Raw genomic sequence first — 21,941 nt, 5'->3', positions numbered from 1 at the left:
CAAGTTTACATACTAGTGAGATGAGAGTACTTTAGTATTACCAAATTAGTCTCAGCTGAGTATATGATATGGCAGGATGTAAACCATCTTCAATATTTTTGAATGTTGATTCATATTTTGATTTTAGAATCATCAATGCTGACAATGCCACTTTGCATGAATATATGATTGAAATATGTTTAGGGTCATTTCTTAAATTACTGGAAATTCCATCCTAATCTCAAACCAGAATTCATTTAATGATTTTTTTAAAAGTGAATCTCAAATCAGCAACTGAAACTGCAACCTGTAAACTCAAACATTCTAATACAACCCAGTCCAAAGACCTACTAACTTGATCCTACATGCTGAAGAATGCCCAAAGGTTGAAAGACCTTGTTTTCTAAAATAAACTATTATGTTCCTGTAAGAACAGAAAAAACAATTATGTATACAGAAAGCCATGGTAAATCCTTCTGTGCAAGCATCTTGAATCTGAGCCAGGGTGCTTTAGGGAGTGATCACTGCCCTCATGTGTCATAGTGGGCTTCACAGTGCAGGGTGCACGTTTGTGTGGTCAGAACCAAGGCTGTAGCAAATTCGTAGGACTCAACTTTGGTCACAGCAGCAGAAACATCTCACGCTCATTATGGGTTTCATTTTGAATTAATTATACGTTGTTGCATGCTCAGGAAGCTTTTCACAGTTGCCAAATTTTTCAGAGGCCCTATATTTAGTTAAAAAACCCCAAGTCACAACCCACCAGTTAAGAGGTGTGGTATGAACATCTCCTGAGTAAATTGGGAGCATGGGGACCTTAGGAGAGGGTTGAAGGGGAGGGGAGAAGCAAGGAGGGGAGCAGAGAAATATACAGAGCTCAATAAAAATCAATAAAGAGAAAAAAAAAGAAAAAAGAGGTTGTAGTCTGAGCCACTACCTCCCGACTCTCTGTCACATTTATCCAAATACTTGCCTACTTGATAGGCCTTCCTTCTTTCAAAGCTACAAGATAATGAACACAGAGGTGTGAACTTCCAGAAGAATATAAAAACCAATTGACCTTTAGGGTCTCAAATCAAAAACTGAATAGTGCCTTTGCTTCAGTGGTAGCAAAGATTGATAAAGTATGTTTGTGGTGGTTCGTTTGTCAATTTGGTACCACCTATGATCACTGCGGAGAGGATTCCCGTGAGGGATTGTTGGCCTTTGGGGTCTTGACTGTTACAACTGATGTGGAAAGAACAAAACTGGCAGTGGACAGCACCACTCTCTTCTTTGGGGCCCTGGACAGCATCACCTGAGCACTGAGCATGCATGCCTTTCCCTCTCTGCTCTTGACGGTGGACACGGTGTGACTGGCTTCCTTACAGCACCAGGCTGTGCCTGGAGGTTGTAAGCTAAAATAAACCATTCCTCCCTTTGGTTGTCTGCTGTCAGAACATCTTAACACAGCCTCATTCACAGCCATTTCCCATGCAGCTTCTGCAGGCAACCCTCCACTCTGCAGACACCACTGCCCAAACCAACTGCTTCATGAGAATGTCCTTGGAGAGCTCTTAACCCCTCCTCTGGACACCTTTACCTTCAGACTGAGTTTCCAGAGAGACTGGGTGACAGGAATTACTCTGTGTTCTGCCACAAGGTTCAGCAAACCGACCCGCATGAGTGGCTGGGTTGAGTGGGAATGAGGCCGGCTCTCCGGCTAGTTCTCTGTGGATGTTTTCTTGCCAGGACGGCAGAATTGATTCGAAGCACACGGTAACAGTAACCACAAGAGTAACAGAAATTACTCTGTGGATCTTCACAGAAAAAGCTGCCCACCCCAGTTTAGATTATAAATTAGAGATTGGTGTTCATTTTCCTATCCCCTACAGTGCTTCAATGGTGCCTTTGTGGTGTGAGTCAGCATCTTCCACTCTTCCCCAGCCAGACTTTTCTATTAACCTTTAAGGAGTGTCCCCTCCTGGGAACCACGATCTATCAACTTGAGGAAGAGGACTGACTTTACCCAGTCACTCTGTTCATTTTGTATATGTCACACAAAGTAGAAACATGCTCATTTAACACATATCAATTGCTCTGCCCCGAGCCCAGGGCTAGTGCCTTTGGATATGAAGAATCCCTCCAGAAGCATGCATCGAAGGCTGGGTCTTCGGTTGGTGGCACTATTGGCAAGTGACTGCATCATAGCGGTGCTAACTTCATTAATGAGTTCGTATTGAATGGATGATTGGAAGGTGGGTCCTAGTTGGAGGAAGTAGGTCACTGGATTTTTCTCTGAAGGCTGTGTCTTGTCCCAGGCACCTCCTCTCTCTCCTTCCTCTCCTCCCCCGGCCCCTGCTTCCTGGCTGCTATGAGGGAAGTTGCTTTCTTTTCCAGCCCTTCAACTTCGATGTTCTGCTGCAGCCTAAAAGGAAAGGGAGCCAGGTGATCACAGACTAGCACCTCTGAAACATGAGCCAGGAGACACATTCCTCTTCTAAGTCAGTTTCTTTGGGTATTCTGCCACAGAGATGGGAAAGTGCCTAATCCCGTGTGGGGCCAGAATAAAGGGAAACATGAGTCCCTGCCCGAAATCACTAGATTCCTGTTATAAAGCTGCATGGAACAGTCTCACAGACTGGCAGAGCCACGTGGACCCTACGCTAACACAGCTCTGTGTAGCAGCCTCACAGACCCGCAGAGCCATATGGAACTTACTACGCTAACATAGCTCTGTGCAGTATACAAGTATACAGGGAAGCTTTGGCCCTCAAGTCACGTGAGCTATTAGTAAGGCCCACCCCGAAATTCAACTCTTGGGTTCTGGCTCTTCAGTATGGCCCTTTCATATCTGAGGGCTGAGGCTAAAGGGCCAACTTCCATCTCATACAGTGTTTCCCCAAATACCTTCTGGTGAGTAGATGTTTCACATTCTGTTAGCTAGCACTATTAGGAAAAGGGTCCTAGAGTACCGAGGTCCACTGTCTGTATTTGAATGTGTACTGAAGGACACTCCAAGGCATTCAGCATGGATTTGCTTAGTTAGCTTCAGTTTTTTTTCCCCCACTACTGAATAAAAACCATGCATATAATGAGAGCGGTGGCATGTGATGCTTCCATATGAGAATACATTATGCAATATTTAAATAATGGCAACATATTTATATCTCCATTTATCATTTCTTATAGTGAAAACGTCTGAATTGGTGCCGAGCTCTTTGACTACACGGTGCAGAGCTGGTGTCTATGGTCACACTCAGCGCAATAGCACACACCAGGGCATCTTACACTTATCTAACTTAACATCCACTAAGCAACCTCTCTTTTCCTCCCCTTAATATTTAATATTCAAAATTAGTTTTATACATTTTTATCTTTATTATTTTAAAATTATGTATGGGTATGTGTACACGGATACAGATGCTGCCGAGACCAGAGGCATTGGCTCTCCTGGAGTTCAGGTGGTTATGAGGCCCCTGGAGTGGGTGCCTTGAACCTAACTAGAGTCCTCTGCAAGAGCAGTGTAAGCTCGTGACTGCTGAGCCATTTCTCCCAGCTGCATCCGCTTTTTGAAATTCCACACCGTGGGGTCAGAGAGATGGCCTCCACGGTTTAAGAGCACAGGCTTCTCTCGTGAGGAACGTGATGCAGTTCCTGGCACCCACATGGTGGCTCACAACCATTCATAACCCCAGGTCCAGGGGACCTGACACCCTCTCCAGACCTCCTTGGGCACCAGGCATGCACGTACACACATGCATAAATTCAGGCAAAAGACTCATCCATATAAATCTTTTAAAGTTTTTTACAATTAAATTCCACACACAGTTGTGATGATGCAGTACTGATCTTTCCGTGCCTGGCTTGTTTCACTTGACATAATCACATATCGATGTTCTGCATATGATAGAATTCCATTCTTTAATGGCAGATAGATAATACTCTGCAATGTATATGCTTATGTGTATATTCATGAGCTAAGGGACACGTTTAGCTTCTTTTTAGTTGTGATAAAACACCCTAACAACAGCAACTCGAGCAAGGAAGGGTTTCTCTGTGCTCATCAAGGGTGCAGTCCATCATGGTGGGGACATCAAGACAGCAGGACCTTGAAGCAGCCAAGCACACTCCATCCTCAGTCAAGACATAAAGAGAACAATAAAGGTTAGTGCCCTGCTCACTTCCTCCATTTTACACAGTCCAGGATCCCCAGCTGGGGAATGCTCCTGCCCACGGTTAAGACAGACCTTGTCATGTTGACTCAGGTTACTGTCCCACCTGGTCCCGCAGCCGATCAGTCCCAAAGAAACACACAGAGGACTAAATTTATCATAAACAGGTTGGCCTATTAAAATCTGGCTTCTTATTAACTCTTATAACTTATATTATAATTCTTGCCTGTGTTAGCCACATGGCTTGGTACCTTTTCAGCGAGGCATTCTCATCTTGCTTCCTCTGCATCTGGGTGATGACTGCAGACTGAATCTTTCCTCTTCTCAGAATTCTCCTGTTCTCATCGCCCCGCCCATACTTCCTGCTTGGCTGCTGACCAATCAGCGTTTTATTAAAAATAATACAAGTGACAGGATAAAAGACCATTGTCCCACAGCATTGCCACATCAGTTAACCTGCTCATGGACACTGTTGACAGCTAACCTTAATCTAGGCACTTCCTCACAGGGTTCCTGGAGCCTTGTCTCCTGGGTGAGTCGATATCCCATCAAGCTGACAATTGTCACTATCACAGACACGTGGGTTGTTTCTGCTTGGGGCCATCATGAATAATGCTATGTTGAACACAGGCATGCACCTGTCTCTTCAACATACTGACTTCATTTCCTTTGGATATGGGCCCAAGGCTGGGTGCTCGATCACATGATGGCTTAGGGCCTAGGTTTCTAAGGAACTGCCGTGATGTTTCCCATGACTAATTTCATACCACCAATACTGTCCCAGATTCTCTCCTTCGTGCCACATCCTGAAGGCCACTCTTACTGGGGTGAGGTGTTGTGGGGCTCTGACATGCATTTCTCTGACTGTTAGTACCCTGAACTTCTTTCTTGTGCACCTGTTAACCACTTGCATGCTTCCTTTTCCAGAACCATCCATTTAAGTCTATGGCCTACTTTTAGAACCAGGTTCTTTGACCACAAGAGGGGACAGTAAAGTGTGTAGATTTAGTTGCCCGAGAGCCCCACTCCTTGGACTGCCAACAAGTCTGTGGAACAAGGGCGGTTTAGGATGTGCTTGAACTGGCACAGTAGGGATGGAAGGGTGTTTCATCCTTGCTGGTTATGAGGTTTCCTCATTTTGAGGAAGCTTGCCATTCTTTAGTCTCACTAATCTGTTAGCCACAGCTATGTAAGGAATAACCCTGAGTCTTTAGAAGCTTGGGAATATGATTGTTATTCTATAGCGCTTGGTCTTAGGAATCTGTGTGCAGCTGTGGAAGGCCCGTGGCTCTGTGTCTCTCTGTACTGCACTCAGGTGCGTAAGAACCAAGTACCTGTTTTCAGGCTCACAGTGGTTGGCTGGCCTCAGGTCCTGTCGTTGCTGGCCAGGGACAACAGTTCCCTGTCACACGGGTTTCTGGTGTGTGTGTGTGTGTGTGTGTGTGTGTGTGTGTGTATACAGCTGCTGGGAGAAATGCAGTTTTTATTTGATACAAGCACTCTCCAGCCTGAAGAAACAGACACATTCAGATGGGTTTGAGTTGGGGGGATTCTTTCCCTGATCTTTAGGAAGTTGAGCTGTCTTACCATCTGCCTGCGTAAGGCAGTGGTCCCACTGACACTATTAATAACCAACACAGAGCAACTGCTCCCCTCTGCACCTGGCATGGCTTCAAGTTCTTTTCATGTGTTGGTTTTCTCTTTCTGAACAGCACCGTACTAGGAAGGGATAGTCCATAAACACCGAGGCATGGGGGGTGAAGTGATTTACCAAACGGACCTGAGGAGAATCGAGTTAGGATGGTACCTGGAGGTGTCTTCAGAACCATCTTGCGCCACGGTATCTTGGCAGGAGATTTAAGCTGGTGCAGACTCATGACTCAGTTTTTGCCACTTTGCTTCACTCTCCTCTCTGGGGATTGGAGGCTACCAGACAGACACCCTGGCAGACAGAACAATAAGAGTCACCCAATATTTGTCATTGTCAATTATATGCCTGGCCTCTGATGTGTTCTCTCCAGGGCAAAAGTGTGTATTATACCAGTTTTATGTCTCTAGGAAGGGTGGAACCCTATCTGAGATCTTTGTTGTTCCCAAGACATATATTATAGACTATTTTTGTTTGGTTTGCAGCCATGTCTGTAGATGATTTAAATGCTCTTTTCTTTTAATATTTATTTTAGGTGTATGTATGTGCACCTTATGCATATAGCGCCCACAGAGGTCAGAAGAGGGGTCAGATCCCCTGGAACGGGAGTTGCAGACAGTTGTGAACTCCTGTGTAGGTGCTAGGAACTGAAACTGAGTCCTCTGCAAGAGAAGTCCTCTTAACTGCTGAGCCATCTCTCTAATCCCTGACGCTCTTTTCTTGGTTTGACTTGGTCCTCTGTACATTTGATCCAAGACTTCTGGAAAAAGCATAGTCTATGCTCTCTTCTCCCATTTGTGTGGGTGTTGAAGTCCAATCCAACCACTAAACTTGCTAAGGAAATTGGTGAAATTGCAGCTGCCAAACTAAGATTCCCTTTTCAGCTCAGCAAGGCACATGACAGGCACCTAAGGACCAGGGAGTTGGTGTATACAGTGGCTCACATACAGAAGCTTCCCGAAACCGTTTTTCTACATTGACAGGCTGTAGATCCAGAGCATGCAATAGCTGACTGCTTCTAAGGCCTGGGACTAGGAACCCTGTGGACTCTCATGAGATCTCCTATGAGTGTGCTTTCTTACTGGTCCCCTCACAGCACACTGCCCATAGTACAGACCCAGGAATCCTGAAGCACACACTTGACCAACTTACTCGTCTTCGTCTTCAACAGACTCTACATCCAACTTCAAACGCTTTATGGTCTCCCAGTTCTCTCAAATCAAGACATTGCAAACTCCACCCCTGAGCACGACCTCTCGGGTTTGCTCTCTAATCTGTGTGGCAGCTGTGTTGGCCATTTTCTGGGCTCCTTGAACTCTCCCAGAAGAAGGGCCTTTCCTTCTCTGGGTAGATCTCTTTCTTCCTTCCTCTGATCCACTCATCCTGATCCCCAGTGCTGCATCCTAGGGTTGTAGTTCCCTCCCTGTGCTGCTCCTCTAGTATTTGCCCATGCTTTATAAGACATGCTCAACACAATGGGCTGGCTGGTAACATGTCCTGAGGCTGACTGATTGATGTGGGGTGTGAGGACAGAGCCCCTGTCTCCCTGCTTCCTGCTATAGGCCAGCATGGGTTCTCATGTTTTCACAGGACGTCATTCATCCTTGCCACGTCAAGACCCTGCATCTCCTGATGTCCCTAAACAATGATCCACAGTGTTGTCGGATAAGCTAGCCACACAAGTCGGAGGACCTGAGTCTGAATTCCCAGAACCCATACAAGGCTGGATATGATAGCAGGTACCTACAATCCCAATGCTCCTGTGGTGAGATGGGAGGAAGAGACTGGAGAATTCCTGGAAGTGCAAAGGCCAGCTAACCTGGTGTACTGAGAGGACCACATCCCAGCATGTTATTTGACCTCCATATGCATACCATAGTACACACATGCCCACTCACACACAAAGATTAACGTTGACTTTAAGAGGTAGAAAGCGTGGCCCACACAGGTTTTACTGCCTTTCAGACCAGGCCTCCAGCCAAGAGCCAAGAGGAAGCAGCAGGTATCAGCAGACCCAACAGGGAACATCTGCAATAAGACAGAGCCATCCAAGCAGCCTGAAATAAAAGTCACAAGATAAATTCTGTTATTTTAGGTTGATAGGACATCGGTTCATGCAACACAGGCAAAAATAAATGCTGCCGTTTTAATGAGCACTTTTCTGGCTCCAAGAAAGGGCATGTCACCTCTTTGTTCAAAAGGGTTGGTTAATATTCTACCACAAATCTCATTAAAATGTAGGTGTTTAATGTTGGATACGAACTTGGTGGTGAGAAGTCCTAATTTCTGGAAAGTTTTCATTCTCTCTCTAATAGAGGTATTTATTTTTGTAGGATAGCAGCGAAGTTAGTCCCTCAGGTGGGGAGTGGCTGGACCTATTAGTTTTCAAGAAACCTCAAATTAGGTGCACTTGTTCATTTACCTAACCTCTGACAATGAGAGATAGTTTGCATTTTGCAATTTTACAGGACGTAGGTAAATCTTTACATACATTTAAAAAATTCCAGTGTTACCTAACGAGATGGACCATTGTGAATGCACATAAGACACCAATCAAATATTAACTGGTCCTTGTGTTTTACAACAACCCCTTCACCTGCTGTGGGCTTCTCTCTCACAGCAGGACCCGGCTCCAGCTCTTGTGGGTGTAGGGAGTTAGTTGTTGAGAAAGGAAAAGGTGTAAGCAAGCCGCCCGGGCAAGGAAAAGTTCATACATAGGGGTCTTTGGTCGGTTAGTTTGTTAAAAGTGAGAAATGGGCAACAGCTAATATAGTCCAGAAAAAATTAATTTGGAAAAAGTAGGCAGGTGTAAATAATGAATTCTTGCAGTCAAAAGATTTAGCTGCAAAGGATTTCTTGGCACTTGGAAAACACGGAAACAGGAAAATTTTTAAAATATGCATTTGTCCGCCTCGCTACGTCTTGCTGCAGCTCGGACGAATTTGCCCTCTCCAAGATTTCAGCGCAGCACAACGGGGACAAGAGCAAGCGGCGAGCGGGCCACCTAGGCACGTTCGGCTCAGCGGCTGAACCCACGCGCCCGGGGCCGCGCACCGCGCCTGCGCGCCCAATCACGTGGCGGCGCTCCGAGCTGAGCGGGTTAAAAGTCACGGCCGCCGAGCACCAGGCGGGGTGGTGCTCTCTGCGTCGCTTCGGCCGGCTGGGACGCGGGACCGTCTCCTGCTCCTCGAGTCGGGATCCACGCGGGGAAGCAAGCCGAACCTCCAGGCACCCTCCCGCGGGGCCCCGAGCAGGCCGGCGCGCGAAACCGCGTCTTTCAACTGACAATGAAATCGTAGCCGCCACCGGCGGCGAATAGGCGCGAGGCCGCGAGGGGGACGGAGGGCGGGCCATTCCGCCGAAGCCCCGCCCAGGGCCCCGCTCGCGCTCCTATTGGCGCATGCCGTCGTTCCGGCCCCGCCCCTTAACGGACCTGTCGCTCTGTGACAGGCGGAGGGGCCAGTTCCTGTTGGGCGAGGGGGCGGAGTCAGAGGTGTCTTGAGCTCCGCCCGGACTCCAGGGGGCTCCTCCCCCTTTGTGCTCCTCACGGCGGGGCGGGCTTGAGGAGGGGGAATGTCATTGCCGCTCGGAGCCGCCGCTCCTCTGGCGCCCTCGTCCCGTCGGCTCTCGCCGCCGCCGCCGCCTCCTCAGCCGCACGGGGGACACGGATGGCTAGTGGGGCGCAGGGGCCTTCTGGGTTGAGACCGCGGCGGTCGCGTCCGCTGCCGCTGCCGAGGCGGAGACTCCGGATCGCCGCCGCCGCCTCCTCCACTCCCAGTGTCCCGGCCTCGCGGTGCTGAGGGCGGGAGCGCGCCCAGCTCTTCCTCCGCCTCCGCCTCCTCCTCCTCGTTGTCGTCGCCGTCGCCCTCCTCCTCCTCCTCCTCCTCTGGGTCTCCGCCCAGCACCCCTCGCTCCAGGCGGCGGCGGCGGCCGCGGAGGACGAGCGAGACCCGCCGCCGGGGCACAACATGGCGGAGCCCTCGGCCCCGGAGAGCAAGCACAAGTCGTCCCTCAACTCGTCCCCGTGGAGCGGCCTCATGGCTCTGGGGAACAGCCGCCACGGGCACCACGGGCCCGGAGCCCAGAGCGCGTCCAGGGCGGCGGCGGCGCCGAAGCCGGGGCCCCCCGCGGGGCTGTCCGGGGGCTTGTCGCAGCCGGCCGGGTGGCAGTCGTTGCTCTCCTTCACCATCCTCTTCCTGGCCTGGCTGGCCGGCTTCAGCTCGCGCCTCTTCGCCGTCATCCGCTTTGAGAGCATCATCCACGAGTTCGACCCGTGGTGAGTGTGGCCGCCCTTCCCCCGCGCGCGGGCTGCCGCCCCGTTCCCGGCGTGTCCGGAGCCCCGCCGATTCCAGCCGCTCTCCCGCGGCCCGGGCCGGGCGCGCCCCCCCGCCCGCCCGCCCGGCGAAGTTTGCCCGGGAGCGGAGCCCCGATCCCCCGGCCGCCGGCGTGGGCCGGCCCTTCCCCGCGCCGCGCCTCGTCCGCCTCCCGGGGCCCCTTCCCCACGCCCTCTCCGCCGCAGCTTTGCGCCTTGTTGCATTTTATTTTATTTCTCCCGTTCCTGCCATCCGGGCAGCCCCGGGATCGCCTTCTGGCCTCTAGGGGTGATTCGTAACCCCTCGTCCGCTCAGCCCCGCAGTTTCACGCTTTCCCCGTCTCTCTATTTTCTCTCTCTTGGAGAGTGGAGTGTTAGAGGTTAGGGGAGGAAATGTTACCCCGAAAGCAAACGCGGTGCTAGCGGCTCGTGTTTTCCCGCACCAGGTATTTTAAAGTGTCTCTCCCCCCCCCCCCCCCAAAGCCCTGAAGTGCACCTGGCACGCCACAGTTTCCACAGTTGTATTGGGTTGCTCTTTAGAGCGAGATCGTTATTCTGTTAGCCGAACTCTCGCCCTCGGTGTTACCACAGTATCCGACAGCGTTGCGTGAGTTCCTTTATTGGTCTCTGCAGGAAGGTGGAGAAAGGAACGCTCAGAACCGAGCTGCTGGGAGCGCTAGATCGTCGTGCCGGAGTTGCATGGCACTGCCTGGCCTTGGGTTTAGGAATTACCCCACTCGGAACCCCGAGTTACCTAGAAGGGAAGATTACTTTAACTTTCTCCCCGCTGGCCCAACCTGAGTTAAGTTTTTTTTTTCCCCATCTGAGAGAAAGAGAGAGTGTGTGTGCCTCTTAAGTTTATTCGGCGGGCTGCCCTATCAACCTTGAATTAATCTTACTTGTAATTAGACCTAATTAAACGTTAGGGTATTTGTCCTCCCATTTGAAATGCAGAGAATCTTCTTAAGAGCAAATAAATAGGTAATAAATAAGTTTTTGTTGGGGGGGGGGCTTATATGTTAAGATTTAAGTTGTGCTTTAAGAAAAATGTTTATGCTGCAACATCTATTGAACACCAGAGGGGCCTACTCAAGGAAAATTGTGTTTAGAGAAACAATTACGGTGACAGCCTTCTGTGAGATGTTTCCGTCCCATTTTAGAGGTTTCGATTTTTTTCTAACATTAGTTTAGCCATAAAAATGGCCATTATTTTATTTGGAATCACATATTGATGCGAATTACATATAAACCTAAGAATATTTGTGAAGTATTATTAACTGAATAGAGTATTCTTTTGAAACACTCAAGCAATTAGATTAAAAATGAAATTGAGACCAGAAATGAAAACCACTAGAATTACTGAACATATGAAAAGAGAAAGTTGTCTTTTAAGATGAAGATAGAACAGGGTGGCTGATTGACCAAATGTTTTGTGTTAAAAAAAGGAAATGTTTCCAAATATACTTCCAGAACGTAATATTTTCATAAATAGAAGGCTGTTAACTGCTTAAGGGTTACTCAGAAACTAAATGATGAGGTGATTTTGGGGAGGTTCATTTTCATCCTTATTTTGAAGGGGGATTATAAGTCTGCATCAAGTCAGTCTCTAGTAAAACTGCATAATATAATGAGAAGGCTTAGATTGCTTTAAAAAACAGATATGCTATTAGAAAATGAATAAGAAACGTATCTGCAGTTCCAAAGCACAATTTGAGAGCATAACTTTATTCTCATGAAAACATTTTGTTCCTATTCTGCTGTGTACGGAAACACATTTTAGATATATTTGTCTTTCATCCGAATCTGTTATGTTTGAATTTTAATTTGTATATTCTGATCTGCAAGTGTCCACAGCTAAGGACTACTAAACTTAGCTATCCCATCTACCTTTGGTGGTGTTAATGTTTGTTTATTCTTAATGTTTTTGCTCATGATGTTAGAGCATTCTAATTAGCAAGTAGATAGAGGTAATAAAGGAATTGTCCCTTCACCTCCCTGCCTGGAGACTTGTCTGTAAGAATCTCATGAAATGTCTAATTCAAGTGACCTAATAAGAGAAATCAAGTTCAAACAAAAAAATTACTCTGTTCACCTTAGTTTTTCTTTTCATAGCTGTTAACGTTAGGCATGCCATCATTCTTCCATCTCATAGTCGTTCTTGAAAAATGTTTACAAGGGAGGTTGTGTAGATTGCCTGTTGCCTGTCATTACTTTTGACTTGAAAAACAGTTTTTCTCCAAAACTAGTAATAACCCCAGTGTCTCGTACTACCTTGAAAGAGACTCAGATTACCCTGCAGCAATGAGGAGAACCTTTGGTAATATTTAAATGTTCTGACTGTTGCCACAAACCAATTTATTCTGGCCTGCCTCCTTCAGCCCCCTCCCCTCCATTATTGCATCCTTTCTGTGAAAGGCTGTTTGGATTGTGAGCTGCTTCTATAACTTTTACAGTAACTCTTGAATTGTGTGAGACTTTGGTAGCTGCCAAAAATTGACTTGTCACCAAGTTGCACTTAGTATCTTTGTTACCCAAGTATAAAACTTAGGAACTGCTCTAAGAGGTAGTATGTAAGGTTTTGAAGTAAGTGCCATTTTGAGAACTTGGCAACATTTTTGGGTTATAATATCACCTTTTCATGCTAGTGATTTCCTCCCTTCTTGGTTGAGTTGGTTGCGATTCCAGGAAGCAGTTGAGAGTGTTCTGTAGGTGCCAAACTTTGATTGACCCACTAGTTTAAACAGCATCTAACTTTTATCTTTTATCTGAAATAGTATTAGTCCTTGCATAGTTTTCGCTGTGATTGTGAACAACTTGCTTTCCTGTTAGCTTCTGACAGACTGTGGTAGCTCCCTCCATTAGTGTACTCTGTGAGGAGAGTCCCTTGCTCCACCTGCACTGCTTTTGAGGGACTTCTCTCTAGAGAGAATTTAGGTTTTAGCTGCAATTACCAAAAAGGCAGCAGAAACTGGGCACCCTGGGGTACCCTGTCCCATTCTCGCATAGTAGATATTGTCTACACACACATCTTTTTCTGTTTTGTTAGGACTGAGTTTTAGAGGACAAGGAATGTTTTTTCCTCAGAAACTATGGTGTAAATAGGTTAATTAGTGCAAGCACATTTTCAAAGGAGTGGAAAGCCTTGGAAAGTAAGCTGTTTATAACTTGGGGACTGCTTCCTGTCTTTTGAGGTCTCCCATGTTTTTCTTCACTTTACAGATGACAAAAAAAAGAAAACCAAAAAACTGTTGGTCCCATTTCTGAAAAGGATGCAGTTTTAAAACACAAAGCTTCCCAGGTCTTAAAGCCCCTCTGACTGTGGAATCATTAGCAGCAGCAGTCCAGCTGCATCCAAACAGGATAACACCACCACTGATGTTGTGATCTATCTACGCGTGCTAGCCGAGAACTTCTGGGACCATTCCAAGTTAGAAACACCTGTATGTATTGGGAAGCGCTTGAGTGGCTGGTTTTGATGGTGTCTTTGCACCTGCTCCTACTTGCAGTCACTGTAACCCTCTCATAGTAGTAGTCATGAATTTCATGAAGCATATGATAAATCCGGAAGAAGTTAGCATCTGTCACCAAAGGAATCGTTTCCTTGAGGGTTTCGTTTCTTTAGGGCCAGACTGGGTAGGACCGTATGCCTTTCAATGTCGTGAGTAGTTTGCACGAAGACGGTTGTCCACCAAGCATTAGAAACTAAAATTTTCCTTCTCTGACTCTGAATCTGTGGATGTTGAAGTAACTTGACAGCCTGTCTCTGCCTGACCTCTAGTCTTAGTGCTGAGTGTGTAGAAAAATTACTAAAATATTCTTCGTTGTACTATCTTCCTGTTTACCAGTATACCTGTGTTTCCCAGAAGAGTAACTTTCTACAAGGCTCATGTTACTTGAGTGAAAGTCTCATTTCACTTTCTCTCTAAAACAAAAGTATAGGGCTCTACAATACTGCAGCTGCTTTGCGTTCAGAGCCTGCACATTTCAGTAGATCTGCCTTCTGCTAATGATTGTGCTGTAAGTTTTCGACATACAAGAAAGTTGAATTTTAGAGTGAACAGTTACATCCCTACTACTTATGTTCTCCAGTTGATATATTTTGCCTGTGACTGTACTTACACCCTTCTAGACTCTAGAATCTGGAGAGACTGTTAGGGCCTTGATATAGGATGCTACCCTGGTCCCTCTGCTCCGTGATAAAGGAGAACTTTCTTTCCGGACGGCATTTGTTTTCTGTAAAACCTGAGCTCAGCATGTTCAAATAACTGTTTCTCTATTTTCCCTTGGACTGCAGGTTGGGATCTGATTCCATCCCTTTCAGGTTTGGTCAGTAATTTTACCTGAGTACACTGTAAGCCAGTGCATTAGCCATGTCTGTTAAATGACGTGGCTTTTCTGAATCTGCTGTCTTGAGAGAAAGTCTGAAGTAGTTGATTGTTGGTTTTATTAGACTTACTTATGTAGAACGTCTAACCTCTTGAATTGTATTGCTGTTTAGCCTATTGTCACTGCCATGTAAATAACACAGCCTGGAAACATACACACTAATATTACAGGGGTCAGATTTGGGTCACCGTGCTGATTCTGATTGATACTTCTCATTTTTAAATCTTTTATGTTTTCAGAGAAGGGTTCTCTTCCTCACTTTAACCAATTTTTCTTCCTTTCCTTTTTTTTGGCAAGGACTATGAAGCCCAGGTTAGCAGGTGGGATTACAAGTGTGTCCTGCCACACCCTGCTTCTCACTTTACCTGCTTCTTGCCACAAATAATTTCCTAGGACTTAAAATGGATGGAAATGGCAGTACACGGGATAAAAGGAAAGAGCTCCATGTTGGAAGAGATGGGGCAGTTGTTCCAGAAGCTCCTGTGTTTTGAGCATATTTGTTAACTGGCATTTGTTAGGCTGACCAAAAGATCTAACCACTTTTATGGTTTTGTGTATTTAGGAAAATGCTTTCTTAGTCTGAGACATCTGAAACATTTTGGAATAGATCTTCAACTTTATAAATTAATGTCCATTATTCAAATTTATACCTCTTGAAGATAAGCACATCTGTGAGTTTACTGCATGTTCAGTGAGTTGACCATATCATTTACAATGTTCCTTTGTGGAACTAATGTTACAGGAAGCATTAACATGTTCCAGTAGTAATGCATGCCTAAGTTTAACAGTGTCTTCCAGTCTTTATAGTTACCTTGAATTGAGGAAATGGGGCAAAATCTTCAGACATACTGTCTTAGTTCAGTGTTTTCAAGTCTAAGTGATTCCAAAGTCTGTTTTTGCTGTACTCCTCCTTTAAGGCAGGTTTAAAATAAAATGTCTTTCATTTGCTTCGTTTCCTTTTTCCTGAGACAAGGATTCTCTGTGTAGCCTTGGCTGTCCTGAAACTCACTCTGTAGACCAGCCTGAACCTCTACCTCCCAAGTGCTGCATTAAAGGGATTTGCCCCCACCACCAGTTTCATATGTTCTTAGTCATCTGTTCTGTATGAGAACAGATTGGGCCCATCAAATGCTTGGTCACAACCCTCTCTAGCAAAGTAAGCTTGCTAGTATAGGTAGTTTATTTTGGTATAATGTAGGAAAGAAGAAAAAGTTCATTGTTTTAAGTTTTGTTTGTTGTTGTTGAGATGATTAATGATTTTCAGAAATGGGCCTTTTAAAAAAAGAAAAGATAGGGTCAAGTTGAATATTTCCACTGAGGTTTGTTTGTTAAAACAAATCATAGTGTTGAGCTTGAAAGCATTAGTCATTACAGAGTGGGAATTTTGAGTGGACAGCTGTGCTTTTAGAGTAGACTCAGAATTCTATAGGTAAATAGATGTCACCTATCTTGTTTCCAAGACAAAGGACCTGAGGAGCATGCATAAAATACCTAAAAGTAGTTGAGACCTTTTCATGTTGAGGTTTTTTTTGAAAGTTCAGAATATGAGAGGATTTTTTTTATGTTAACACTCATTTTGAATTGAGGGTGTTGAAAATAATAATAGTTCAAGCGTAGATGTGGAAACAGGACTTCTGTATAAAGTTTAATTTGGAATTTGTGATGTAAAAAAGCTGTAGGCATGAATTGCCTGTTACATAAGTTATAAAACTATTCTTTTGTGTTCATCCTTAGTAAAAAGGAAATGTTTTTGCATAGAGTAGTCAAAGAAATTTTACTTGTATTAGTAAAATTCTAAAGTATTAGTTGATAGTCAAGCTGATGAGTTTCTTTTCTAAGCATAAGCTGATTAACCCTTCTCAAGTACATTCTTTTCTCCCCAGTACGTTTTTTTTTAAGTGATAGCTGACAGTCCTTTCAACATATAAAAGACTTCAAATGATTGTTTTAACTTAAAATATTGGCAGTTCTTGCTCTCTCCTCTCAGTATCTAATGTTGCAATTTAGAGAGAGAGAGAGAGAGAGAGAGAGAGAGAGAGAGAGAGAGAGAGAGAGCACCTGTGTACTAATATTAAAGATGAACTGTTGTCAACAACATTACAGAAATTAAAATGAGTAGTAACTCATACCTAAGTGTACATTATGCATACCGTCCATTACCTTTGTTGCTGGTCACATTTGTCTGCAGAAAGGCATGAGGCTAAATGAAATGGCACAGAAGAAGGATTATGCCCAGAAATCTTTATGAAAGTGAATTATTGCACAGTCGTTGAGATGTTCTTAAAGTACCCGTTAAAAAGACAGGGAAAAGTTTCCTTTTCACTTGAAATAACAAATGATTTTTAAAAAAAAAAATTTTTTTTTTGTTTTTTTTTTTTTTTGTGACAGGGTTTCTTTGGAGCCTGTCCTGGAACTAGCTCTTGTAGACCAGGCTGACCTTGAACTCAGAGAGATCCGCCTGTCTCTGCCTCCTGAGTGTTGGGATTAAAGGCATGCGCCACTGCCTGGTTAAAAAAAATTTATTGTTTTATATGTATGTTTTATCTTCATATATGTTTGTGTACTATGTATGTACCTGGTGCCCACAAAGAGCAGAAGTTACAGTTTTGCACTGCGATATAGGTGTTGGGAATTGAACCCAGGTCCTTTAAAAGGTGCTCTTAACCACTGAGGCATCTCTCGAGCCCTAAATAACAAATGATCATAAAGCTAACTCTCTTTAGATGGAGTCATCCTTTTCTCTAGATACCCTTGGAAGGTTGACTCTCTCAGAAGACTCAGAGGGTACAGGAAGCAGGGCATGGGAATACCACTCCATTGCCTTTCTGGAGACAAATGATAATGGAATCAATTTAAAAAATATGTTCAAGAACTGGGCTTTGCGGGAGGAGCTATAGTGGTATTGGACTGTATGCCTGCAGTCCTAGCTACTTTGTGAAACTGGGGTTGTGAACTTTCTTGAGCTTCTGGTTTTCAAAGCAAAGTATATATATTAAAATTAAGTTAAGTGAATGTATGGTTGATAATTCTTTTGTGATTTCAAACAGGATTTCGCTATGCAGTTCAGGCTGGCCTAGAACTTGTGAGGTAGTAGCCCAGACTGCCTCCAATTCTCCATCCTGCTTCAGCACTATCACATCCTTCCCATAAACCCTCTCAGGTGCTGGCTGGAACCATGCGTAGCAGTAAGTTTGGTGTATGTGTGTGTGCACATGTGCACATACATGTACATGCATGATCACTTGTATGTGAGCAGGTTGATGTCATGTGTCTTCCTTGAATCACTCAATGACGTACTTACTGATCCAGGATCCCTCACTTGAACCCAGAGTTTGCTGATGGAACTAGTCCAGTTAGCCAGCTTGCTCCGGGATCTTCCTTGCCTCTACTTTCCAGCAAAGTAGAATTATAAACAGACCATCACAGTCACCCGGCATTTCATGGGTGCTGGCAATCTGGAACACCAGTTCTTTCTCTTTACCCATGAAGCCAGCTCCTTAGTCCCAGACAGTGATGATGTCTGGAAAGACAGGGTGTTGGTATCTGAGTTGAAAGAATTTAGTTCTAAGAATGTACTGTTGTGTGTTGGTGTCTTGTTTTTTGTTTGTTTGTTTTGTTTTGTTTTTATGAGGAATTTCTAATTTTGGATGGTGTATGTGTGCTTTTGTTTGTGTAGATAAAAAATCTTGAATGACTTCTCTGCGTTCCCTTACTGTTTCCCAGGTTGTTTTCTTCTAGTGCAGCAGTTCTCAACCTATGGGTCAGATAACGCTTGCACAAGGGTCGCCTGATACTGTCAGAAAACACAAATGTTTACATTATGATTCATAATAATAGCAAAACTACAGTTATGAAGTAGCATGGAAATAATTTTATGGTTGGGGGTCGCCACAACATGAGGGGTTGGATTAAAGGGTGGCAACATTAGGAAGGCTGAGCTAGTTAGTGTTCAGTGGTTTTTGCTTGGTTGTTTACTGTGTCTTATCTTCAGGAAAATTGAGAAAGAGGCATATTAGGAAGAGTTTCTCAAATACCATCTTCAAGGATAAAGTTGATTCAAAGAATGGTAAAAGGTCATTGGCCTTCATGTAAGAACCTGAACTATATTGGGCTGTGAGAATTGGGTGTCTGTGAGCAAATGCTTTATAGTATCAGGGAAGTGACTCTGGTTGCTAAGGCTTCCTTTTATAATTAGAAAGCCCTTCTTAAGTGAAACAAATGAGAAAACTCACATTTTTCTTTTGTGGTTAGAATGATTTTGATCAGATTTGGTAGTGTTTTCTGCTGTGTGTTAGAAAACCCATGCAACTTGAGTGGATAACGTTTATTTCTTTTGTGAACAAATAATGGGCTGTCATCAAACTTAATTCATTGCTGAAGAAAAATTTAAATCTGGAACTGCCTTTCTTAAAATTCTCAGTTGAGCCAGCCAGTATTTGAGTTCTATAATCCAAACTTTAAAACTTAAGCCAGATACCCTAAGAGAGTTGTTTATCGTATCTCATCATCTCAGACATTATTCAGAGTGTGGCATGGAATGATGTAAATGCCTTGAATTAGACTCCACTTTAATGGGTCCCGTGTAATGATAGAAGAGAAGCCCCTTTTAATGCCCCTGATCTCAGTCATCTTGTATGAATCCCCAAGTGGAGATCCTCTCCTGAAATGTCTCATGTTATGAAACATGCCAGACACACTTCTTTCGGGAAAATAATCTGATAGCCGTTTATTTGCTTCATGTGAGAAGTTAATTGGTATAGGCTCTAATAATATTATAAAACAGTCTTTCATTAAACTTCACTGAGGACTGTGCAGTTGACTAAACAGGCTGAAGCCATTTTTTGAAGTTTCACATCTGTAAAGTAAAAATTCTCAAGTAGCCCATGTTTTTGTTTTTTTTGTGTGTAGGCATCTGAATTGGTAAGGCATTGTTATTTGGATTTCAATGCTCATTTGCTCCTGTAGTGAATAAGAACACAGAAAAAAAAAAAAACATCCCTTCATTCAAGAACATCATTTGTATTCTCCCTGCAGTATTTTACAGTATTAGGGTGTGGTGAATACTCAGCGAGTATGAAGAGCCTTTTGTCTTTAACTGTACGTCTTTAAAAATTAACTTGGTCTTAAACTGTACCTCTTGTTTTGGTGATAATGGTCATATAGTTAGTCTCTTGGGTATGACTTTGATAAATCTTGGGTTTGACTGTAGTAGCCATAAAGTCATATGCAGTAAACATTGTAACCCACTTTCACAATGGTACTACTTGAAGAGACATTTGTGACCCTCACTGCTAGCCACTAGCTGTAAGGGTGAATGACTCAGTGGATGCATAAGAACTTTGAGGGGGCTTGAAAAAGATGACTTGGCGGTTAAGAACACTGGTTGCCTTTGCTGAAGTCCTGAGTTCAATTCCCAGTAACTACGTGGTGACTCATAGCCATCTAAAATAAGAACTGACACCCTCTTCTGCAGTGCGGACAGACATACATGCAGACAGAGCACTCATACATAAAATATATATATAAATAAAACGAAAAAAGAACTTTGAGGGAAAGTGTAATTTTACTTGTATGGGTGTTTCTTACGAGTACAAATAACTCTCAAATAGTGCCTTCTCATGTTTTAACTCATTAGTTGAGGAACACTGAATTAGAGACAAGAAAAACTAGCTAAAATCTACAAGTCACCTTAGAAATTAAAGGATACTATATGAAAAATATCATTAGAATGAAATAATTGCCATCTTCATGAAAGTGGAAATAGCTTTGTCTATTTCTCATTATTAGGTGGGTCATTGAATAGTAGATATTAGTGTATAAGTGTTAAACCAAAATGTGAGACCCTTATCCATTTTTAAATTATTAATCAAACCCTAATAGAAATGATTGGTCTGTTATTTAATTACACTGCTCAATTCCATGTCATAATGGAGGTATTCCTGCGAGTCTTTGAACTGAAAACCTGGAATTAGTATTATTAAAAAAATAAACCTGCCTCAAAAATTCTTTATTCCATCAATGTACTTTAAAAAAGAAAGTCTATTAATATATATATATGCAAAGCCTCAAGTTTAGTCCCTAGCACAGCAAAAGGATGACGACAGCAGTAAAAAGAATCCTATTATAAGTGGGTGGAATTTGTTCAATACTTAACCAACATTGTGTGTTCACTGACTTTTTAAAAACTTAATAATCCTGTCCCATAGAAGTGTAACTTGAGTCCCACGACAGGTTTACTCTAGACTTTAACTAAGGCAGGCTTTTATTTTAATATGCCACCCAGCTTTCTGGCCTTTGAAGGAGAAACATGATAATGAAACCATGTGAGATAAATGAAATAAACCTAATCTTAACATAGTTTAAAGGCCAGTCATATGTTCAAAGTAGAAAAAATGAGCTTGAGTAACTAATTTAAAAGAAAACAACAGCTATTTATTTATGGTTGCTTAATTGAGTCAGTTATTTCCTTAAAAGGGAGACATTTTTCTCACCATTTAAGATTGTTTCAGTTGTTAAAGTAATTTACTGGACCTAAATATAAACAGCTTTTGTACAGAAGGGTTTCCTTTTTAAATAAAATCACTTTGGATATTTAAAAAGCATTTATGTCATTTAAGTGGTATTAGTTAGACCTGTTTAGCTTGAATCACAATATATGACATTACTAATAAATGGAGGAGTATTTAAAATGTAACATGCACATAAATGGAATATGTGTACTCTGTATAACTGTGATGACATTGGGATTCTACCTAGTGGTTGCAGAATGAGGACATGGCCATCTTCATATTTACATGTTTCTTATCCAGCCTGTCTTCTTATTTTTTCTGCTGCAACTAGGAAACCATTCTGACTTTTTAAACAGATTTTATTTTTGATTATACATATATGCATTTGTCAGGGGTATGTGCACCTGAGTGTAGGTGTCCACAAAGTCTAGAAGAGAATGAATAGCTGAAGTTACAGTGGTTGTGAGCCACTTGATGTGGGTACTACGAACTGAACCTTGGTTTTGGCAAGAACAGTTATTTTTAGCTGCTGAACCACGTCTCCGGCCCTCATTTCCATCGCTGCCTTTGTAAACAGAAAAAGCCTACTTTTATCTGTAAAGAGCATATTGGTAAGTTTTGGAGTTTTAAGTGATAGCCTTCTCTCTTAAAAGTACTGTGTCTTTGAGTCAGGGGCTCACTGTAGCCCTGGCTGTCCTGGAACTGGGTATATGTAGATCAGGCTGGCCTTTAACTCACACATATCTGCCCACCTTTGCAAATGCCAGGATTAAAAGTGTATGCTGCCACATCAGACAATAATCTTACACACGTTGTATTTTGACTTGGAGTTTTGCATTTACTAGGTAATGAATGTTGGGGCTCTAATTTTTCATTATGATAACACTTTTCCAGTATATGCATATGTATGTTTGATAGCTGTGTACCTGAGCTTACATTTTATTACATTTCAA

General features: G+C 43.6%; 1 protein-coding gene and 1 long non-coding RNA gene across 2 annotated transcripts in view; one reads left to right on the top strand and one right to left on the bottom strand.

Moving 5' to 3' along the window:
* Positions 1-5,737: 5,737 nt before the first annotated feature.
* LOC119809072 lies at positions 5,738-9,559 on the bottom strand. Its single transcript, XR_005284619.1, has 3 exons — positions 9,215-9,559; positions 7,680-7,838; positions 5,738-6,075 (listed from the first exon to the last, which is right to left on the bottom strand). It is a non-coding gene; the product is annotated as an uncharacterized LOC119809072 (long non-coding RNA).
* The window catches only part of Stt3b (STT3 oligosaccharyltransferase complex catalytic subunit B), a 73,079-nt gene continuing 60,076 nt past the window's right edge, over positions 8,939-21,941 (top strand). The window contains 1 exon segment of the mRNA XM_038321770.1: positions 8,939-10,057. Coding sequence (XP_038177698.1) covers positions 9,750-10,057 — 308 coding nt within the window. The 5' untranslated portion in view covers positions 8,939-9,749.

The sequence above is a fragment of the Arvicola amphibius genome, chromosome 3, assembly GCF_903992535.2.
Source record: "Arvicola amphibius chromosome 3, mArvAmp1.2, whole genome shotgun sequence".
NCBI lineage: Eukaryota > Metazoa > Chordata > Mammalia > Rodentia > Cricetidae > Arvicola > Arvicola amphibius.
Note: the sequence above shows the minus strand (reverse complement) of the source record. Positions and strands in the feature narration are given on the sequence as shown.